Here is a 4,497-nt window from a genome sequence, read left to right as displayed (position 1 = left end):
GATTGGCTGCAGGCTTGACTGGTTAGCCCCGCCTCTCCACTGGGATTGACTCCGGCAGAAGCGATGATGAAAAAATAAAGTTCTCCACCATTTCTTCAGGCCCAGTTCATTCTTTGATGCTGGTGATGACGGGCTGTTCTGAGAGTTCTGTAGGTCCTGAGGGTCCTGAGAGGTCTGAGAGTTCTGTAGGCTCTGTGGGTTCTGTAGGTTCTGAAGGTTCTGAGAGTTCTGTAGGCTTCTGGAGGCTCTGAGAGTTCTGAGGGCTCTGTAGGTTATGAAAGTTCTGTAGGTTTTGAAACTTCTGTAGGCTCTGGGGGTTCTGAGGGTTCTGTAGGCTCTGTAGACTCTGAGAGTTCTGTAGACTCTGAGGGCTCTGTAGGTCCTGAGAGTTCTGTAGGTTCTGAGAGTTATGTGGGTCCTGGCGGCTCTGAGAGTTCTGAGGACTCTGTAGGTTATGAGAGTTCTGTAGGCTCTGTGGTTCTGAGGGTTCTGTAGGTTCTGAGAGTTCTGTAGGCTCTGAGGGTTCTGAGGGCTCTGTAAGTTCTGAGAGTTCTGTAGGTTATGAGAGTTCTGTAGGCTCTGTGGTTCTGAGGGTTCTGTAGGCTCCGAGGGTTCTGAGGGCTCTGTAAGTTCTGAGAGTTCTGTAGGCTCTGTGGGTTTTGCGAGTTCTGAATATTCTGTAGGCTCTGAGAGTTCTGTAGGTCCTGAGAGTTCTGTGGGTTCTGTAGGCTCAGAGGGTTCTTTAGGTTCTGTAGGCTCTGAGGGTTCTGTAGGCTCTGAGAGTTCTGTAGACTGTGGGTTCTGAGGGTTCTGTGGGTTCTTGACCCTGACAGTCTTGCCCCTCCTTTCAGGTGAAGCTGTTCTTCACAAAGACGGTGGAGGAGGGCGGGAACTGTGACGCGAGTAGCACGTCGTCCTCGTTGACCCCGGACGTCAGCGACAATGAACCGGATCACTACCGCTACTCTGACACAACGGACTCGGACCCGGAGAACGAGCCTTTTGAAGAGGACGACCGAGACCAGATCACAAAAGTCTGACCCACAAACACACACATATACACAGGATGTATGTACATACATATATATTTGTATCCACATGAACCCCCACACTCTGACGGGGATTATACCCACCGGACCAGAACTGATACATAAGACTGAGATCAGAATATAAGACACGCCCCTCCCACACCTCGGTGCACACCTGGACAATCACCTGACGGACAGAAGACGGACGAGTGGACAGTGACCGGGTCAAACTTGAATATTGAGTAGATGTCTTTAGTGATAAATCCCGGCTCCCCATGGTCCTACTGTCCTTTCCTTCCGTCCTTTCCTTGCTGACGAGGAAACTCTACGTCTTGCATTTGGTCATTGGCTCTTTGTGCGATAACGTCCAAAATAAGTGTCCACAAACTCAACGCTGATCAAACGTATCAGTGGGTTTAGATTTTTGTCCTCGTCAGCGAGTTTTTGTTGTCAGTTGTCAAAAATCCTCCTAGTTCAGTTCAGACCAGTCTGGACCTGGTCCGGCCTGGATTAGCGCACAAAGAGACTTTGTTAAAGCTTTAGTTCAAATGTGACGATGTCAATCATCATTTCTGTTCAATCACTTTCACATGTTTTGATTTTCACGTTAACGTTAGAACATTCCTGCTAACACCAGGTGGGCGGGGTTAGCACTTTATACAGGACGTCAGGAAAAGCAGTTCTTTTAGCTCCGGGTTCCTCCAGGCCGAACATCGTAGATTTGTTTCGCATTCATGCAACGTTTGAAAATGCTACAAAAGACTGAAGACAGCGTCCTCTAGCTAACGGGTCCGGCACACGCAGTAACGCCGCACTCACGAGTCCGACGTTCGACCGATCCTTAAATATCGCTGCTCATTCACTCTGAATGTGGGCGGAGCTATGCTGTGGCTCCATTAGCTTTACCCACCGATCAGATCACATCAGTACTCCGTCCAAACTCTGGGAGCTCGGGGACAAGTCCGTCCTGTCCCCCGCCTCAGGCCACACCCACCACCGAGCATTAAACCGACGAGTTTGTGTGAGAGCTCTGTCGTCCTCGGACCAGCAGGTGGCAGCAGTTCAGCCGTCATCATGTCGGAGAAGTTCGTTAAAATAAGCTTTTTGTCGTGATCAGTGAGGTTAGCGTGTCTCTGTGCACGCCCTGTCTCAGGTGCGCTCACATTAGCCCTCCCTCAATCTGAAACATCAAAGAAAGGGGGCGTCATGTTTTTTTCCACATTTCAAAACTCGTCAGATCTTCTGTGACGTTTCTCCGCCGCCTCACTGAGGACACCGTGTGGACAGACGTTTTGGTTGACAAAAAAAACATTTCAGCTAGCTAGCAGTTTAAGCTCACGTTAACGCTGCAAAGTCTGTTTAGTTTTTAACGTTCACGTTCATTTCACAAACAAAAAGCTGTGAAACTCTGGATACATTTATGCTAACATCCTGAGGCTAACACGACCCATGTCATGCTAACATCCCGAGGCTAACAGAACCCATATCATGCTAACATCCTGAGGCTAACAGAACCCTTGTCATGCTAACATTCTGAGGCTAACGTTAACAGAATCCATGTCATGCTAACATCAGGCTTAAAGCTAACAAGTACCAGGTCTTGCTATCATGTTAAAGTCTTAGCACTAAGCTAACAGGTCCCATGCCAATGCCAACAGCCTGCTTATGGCTAAAGCTAACAGGCCCCATATCACTTTCCAGACATGCTTTCATGCTAACGTAGTGAAGTCACATGTCTTTGCTATCACGCTAAAGCTAATGCTGTCATGCTAACTTCCTGAGGTCAAAGCTAACGGCTTTCACACTAACATGTTGAATGCTAAGCTAACAGGTGGTCGTCGTGGAAACAGACGTGTGACGACAGATTCAAGTGTTTTCGTTCGTCACGATTGTTGTTGATTTGACCAGGTGAACCTGTATCACCATGGAAACGTGTTAAACTGACTCCTCCCCCTGGTCTTTTATTCCCTCCTTGTTTTATAATGAAATAAAAACGCTGTAAAGTGAATAAACTATTTATAAACAGTCTCTGTGTGTGTGTGTGCTTTTCACCCACAATGCACCGCTGCAGCTCCACTGAAGAACTGGGACGCACATGCACGCATAGAAAAAAAGTGCAGCATCATGTTCTGATTCATCTTCTCACATAAAAGCATCTCTGGTTAATAAGTTAACTGCTGCTAAACATCACTAACCTACTAACACACTGTTTTACCTGGATTAACTTTAGGCTCAACCTTCTGTGGTTAACTTAGGTTTAAGTTAACCACACAAGGTTTATAAATTGAAATCATTTCCATTTAAACCTGGTTTGGTCGAAGTTAATCCTGACGTATTTCAGGTTCACCCAGGTTGATCATTCAACAAGTTGGGTTAAAACTTAACCTGATTACAATTAGTTTAACCTGAACCTGGTTTGGTTGAAGTTAACCCAGGTTTAGCTTTCACCAAGCGTGGACCCAGTTTTACTTAAACCAGGCTTGGTTAAATTAAACCTGGTTTAAGTAAAAAAAAAAATCTATTGATTTATGACAAAAATACAGAAAACGAAACTTCATTGATAAATTTATTAAAAATGAAAAGATCAATCACCTTAAATATAAATAATATTGATTATTGATGTCAGCCCCGGGGTCGGCAGGTAGGGGGCGTGTCACAGCGAGGCCTTCAGAGCTCTGAGCGCGCTCAGAGCTGACTCCACGCAGCCGTCAAAGTTAGAGTGAGTGAAGGCGTCGCCGGCGCAAACGAGCGGTGGCTGCTCGAGGACGGTCATGTGACCTGGACTGTCCCGCACCGCGGTCAGCACCTGAGAGGGGGAGGAGCCGAGAATCAGACACACCCTTCACTCAGAGGATTTCTCAAGTGTGACCGCTCACCTGGGAGTAACGCCACTTCTGACACTTGATGCTCATTGGCTGAGGCAGATCAGGGAGGAGCTTGTGCAACTCCTGCAAGATGATTGGCTGGACGTCGTCCTTGTCTCGCTCCACGTGCTGCTCGCCAAACTGGACGCTGGTGTGGACGACGAGGGACGGACCGAGACCCAGACAGTCTGAGAGGACACACAGGTTAGAGGACAGGTCAGGCAGGTCAGAGGACAGGGGACAGACGGGTGAGAGGACACAGGTCAGTGTACCTGCGTTGCGTTTGCGCGTCTCCACGGCGACGTAGCGGATGCAGTCGTTGTCGCTAACGTAACGAGCCGCCCACGAAAAACTGAAGACGACGTCTGGAGAGAAGAAGAGAGCGAGGGCGAAGCGGGACGAGTACACCACGTCCTGCAGGAGCTCCCTCTGCTGGACAGACAGCACTGAGACACACACACACACACACACACACAGGGTTAGCCCAGGTGCATTCCGAGAACTGTTTCTCAGATTAAGCGTCATTAAATGAGGCAATGAGCCAGGTTTTGTTTGTTTGTTTTTAAAGCTTTATTTAACATAAGAATGATGACAAACTCACATCA

The 4,497-nt window shown here is 47.9% G+C and overlaps 1 protein-coding gene across 1 annotated transcript in view; it reads right to left on the bottom strand.

Moving 5' to 3' along the window:
* Positions 1-3,576: 3,576 nt before the first annotated feature.
* Positions 3,577-4,497, bottom strand: part of rnls (renalase, FAD-dependent amine oxidase) — a 4,937-nt gene continuing 4,016 nt past the window's right edge. The window contains exons 5-7 of the mRNA XM_058621742.1: positions 4,165-4,338; positions 3,905-4,080; positions 3,577-3,834 (exon numbers count right to left, since the gene is read on the bottom strand). Of these exons, the coding sequence (XP_058477725.1) occupies positions 3,682-3,834; positions 3,905-4,080; positions 4,165-4,338 (503 nt within the window). The 3' untranslated portion in view covers positions 3,577-3,681. The remainder of the gene's footprint in view (positions 3,835-3,904; positions 4,081-4,164; positions 4,339-4,497) is intronic.

This window comes from Solea solea, chromosome 21 (assembly GCF_958295425.1).
Source record: "Solea solea chromosome 21, fSolSol10.1, whole genome shotgun sequence".
Lineage (NCBI taxonomy): Eukaryota > Metazoa > Chordata > Actinopteri > Pleuronectiformes > Soleidae > Solea > Solea solea.
The sequence above is the reverse complement of the archived record's forward strand: the minus strand, read 5'-3'. Positions and strand labels throughout refer to the sequence as shown.